This window comes from Carettochelys insculpta, chromosome 18, assembly GCF_033958435.1.
Source record: "Carettochelys insculpta isolate YL-2023 chromosome 18, ASM3395843v1, whole genome shotgun sequence".
Classification (NCBI taxonomy): Eukaryota; Metazoa; Chordata; order Testudines; family Carettochelyidae; genus Carettochelys; species Carettochelys insculpta.
The window spans coordinates 9,588,340-9,591,217 of record NC_134154.1 but is presented as its reverse complement, the minus strand read 5'-3'; the positions used below and the strand labels follow the sequence as shown (position 1 = coordinate 9,591,217).

The 2,878-nt window shown below is 51.4% G+C and overlaps 1 gene segment (V, D, J or C); it reads right to left on the bottom strand.

Moving 5' to 3' along the window:
* Window positions 1-1,356: 1,356 nt before the first annotated feature.
* Window positions 1,357-1,862, bottom strand: LOC142022816 (immunoglobulin lambda variable 8-61-like). The segment is given in 2 exon segments: window positions 1,357-1,682; window positions 1,817-1,862. Coding segments are annotated over 2 exon segments (372 nt in total).
* Between the last annotated feature and the right edge of the window lie 1,016 nt (window positions 1,863-2,878).

Here is a 2,878-nt window from a genome sequence, read left to right as displayed (position 1 = left end):
CCTTTTTACTCAGGCTTTTATGGATGTTTGAGTTTGTGTGTGCTCCTTCTTTTGAGGTGTTTTAGTAAGTTTTATGTCCCTCTGGGGTTTTCTATTTTAAAATATTTTTATATATATTTGTGTAATTTTTAAAAAAAATTGCAAGTGGCCTTGAATATTTTACATGGAGTGGTGGGTGGGATAAAAATATTTTCAGTAAATAAATAAATATCACAACAGTCAGTGCACAGAGAGGATGGTCTGAGCTGCCACTGTCCAGGAGCACCCTTAGAAATGACTGGTCCCCACCTCTCACGACAAGGGATCCAGCGCTTTGTGGTTGGCGTTCCTCTGTTAAAGACACCTCCAAATCTCGCTGAGCATCAGCCGTACACAGCCTGAGAGGGTTGAGTCTCTCTTGGGGTTCAACTGTGCACAAGCCACACAATTGCTGAGAGAACCCCAGTGGGAGAAGGAATTCCTCTGCACTCATGCGTGTCATGCATAGCTCTGGAGAAACACGGGGGGCATACTGCAGAGAGGTGCATTGTTCTCTCACACAAACCACTGCATGGGTCTGAGTTCTCTTTGCTAACTCATAACTGAGCCAAATCAAAGCACCGGAAGCCCGTGTTTGACCGGGGGATCTTAACCGCCTGCCGTCCCACCCCTCTGACTGTGGATACAGGTGGGCAGGAGGAGTTTGGCAAACTGGTGGATGGACTCACGAGGACGTCACTCCTGCATGGAGGTGGGGGACGAGTTGCTCAGATGAGAGTTTAACGGGGGAGGAACTCATCCTCCTCCTCATCAATAACCGTGGGCTCAGCGCCCGTTGGTGTCTGATGCCTCTCGCGCTATTTCCTTCCATCTGTCCCTGTCCAGTGCAGAGTAGCTCAGTTTCTGTAGACCAGCTCCGCACCAATCTACTACATCACCTACCCATTCTCTGTGGGGTCTGCCTCTCCTATTCGAACCGTCCATTACGCCGAATACCAGGGTCTTCATTTTTCGTTCATCGTTCATTCTGCACATATGTCCAAATAGTTGTAGCTTCCGTTTTATAACCTTCTGCAGCCGGTTCTCTTTCGGCTGTATCTGACAAAACTGCCCAGCTCCAAACTAGGACATTAGGCCCAGTGCACAGCTCAGCCCCTGCACCACCAGGACAGAACGAAAAGGGAGCAGAGCAGGAGCTGTCTGTCCCCTGAACAAGTGCACCCCCCATGTTCCCCTTGCAGGGAGTGAGGGGCACAAACCCCACTGAGGACTAGTCAGGCTGCAGGGGGATGTTGGAAGTCAAGCTGCCCCCTGTGCTGGTCTCACCTAGGAGGAGAGGAGAGAGAGGTTTGAGTCTCAGTTCCCCATCTGAATGTCTCACTGTGTAGCCTTAAAATCCCTTCCTTGATAGTAGTGAGTGAGGCAGTAATAATCAGCATCATCCTCCGCCAGGGCCCCACTCAGAGTTAAATAGGCCGTGTTCCCGGAGCTAGACCCAGAGAACCGCTCGGGGGTCCCTGACACTCTGACATTAGCATTGTATATGAGCAGGCGAGGCACCCCACCCCCTCGCTGCTGCAACCAGTACGGGTAGATGGTGGTGATGTCGGATACGGTGCTCACTCGACAGGACAGTTTGACAGTCCCTCCAGGAGACACGAACAAGGAGGACTCCTGAGTCACCACATACTGGGAGCTGGTACCTGGATAGCACAATGCAAACAAAGCCATGAGATCCGCCCTAGGGCTGGGCACTTGTGAAATTCCCCAGAGGGAGAGGGAAGGGAAGATGAAACCCTGTCAAGGGCTGCCTTAGTGCCATGGGATCCTCTCTCACCTGAGCAGTAAGTGAGCAGCACGAGGAGCACAGGGGCCCAGGCCATGGTGGGGATCCAGAGGAGCTCGGCTTCCTGAGGCAAATGGGTCAGTGGCTGGGACCCTCTGATGTGCTTTTAAAACCCCAGCACTGGGGAACAGCCGCTTTATGCAAATAAGCTCCCCCCTCATTGGTTGCTGCTCTGGGAGCCTATATAGCCCGAAGATAAGGCAGAGATATACAGGGAACTTTTCTTATATTTGCTGTGACGGTCAAGTCCTGAGCTAGAGGGGGAAAGGTTAAACTTCAGGAATCTGCTGGGTTAGAAGGAACCTGGATTAGTTCCCTTTCCCCAGCTTCAGAGCTGTTTCCAGTCCCATAATAGTACCCAAGTTCACTGATGATGCCAACGAGAAGAGATGATCGTCCCCCGGCCTTCCTCTGAGCACGACCTCCCAGAGCCTGACTGAGGCTGACCCATGACCAAAGAAGGGAAGCAGAGCTCTCATGATCTGGTTGGCTCCACTCTTGGCTGGAGCTTGCCAGTCTCACTGGGACGATCTTTTTCTGGTCTCCCCTTGGGGCCAGGTTGGATTATTCTGGGCCCTGTGATCTGACTGCCGTGACTCTTCCCCCCCCCCCCGCCCCCACAGCGCCAAACGGGTACTTGCCCATCTAGATGACTAATTTCAAGGAAAGCAGCAAAGAAAGAACAAATGGCAGGTCCCAGTGAGAGAGTGCGGCACTGCACAGCAGAGCATCTCAGATGGAACTCAAAAGTTGTAAACTAGCTACAGCATTTAGAGACCGTGTGTGCTGGCTCAATGAGGAACATCTAAGGAAACCAGAAGACACAATTTTATAGGGATAGTCTTGATATTTGGGGCTTTTTCTTACATAGATGCCCACTACCTCTGAGCCCCACCCTGAATTTTCACACTCAGTATCTGGTCACTGTAGAAACATCCCCAGTTCTCAGTGATTTCAGGTGGCACATGGGTGCTCAGCCTTCAGGGAGGCCCTCAGCATCACATAGGTTTGGGCTGTACAGCAGTGGACAAGTTTCATTTACTGGTAGATACA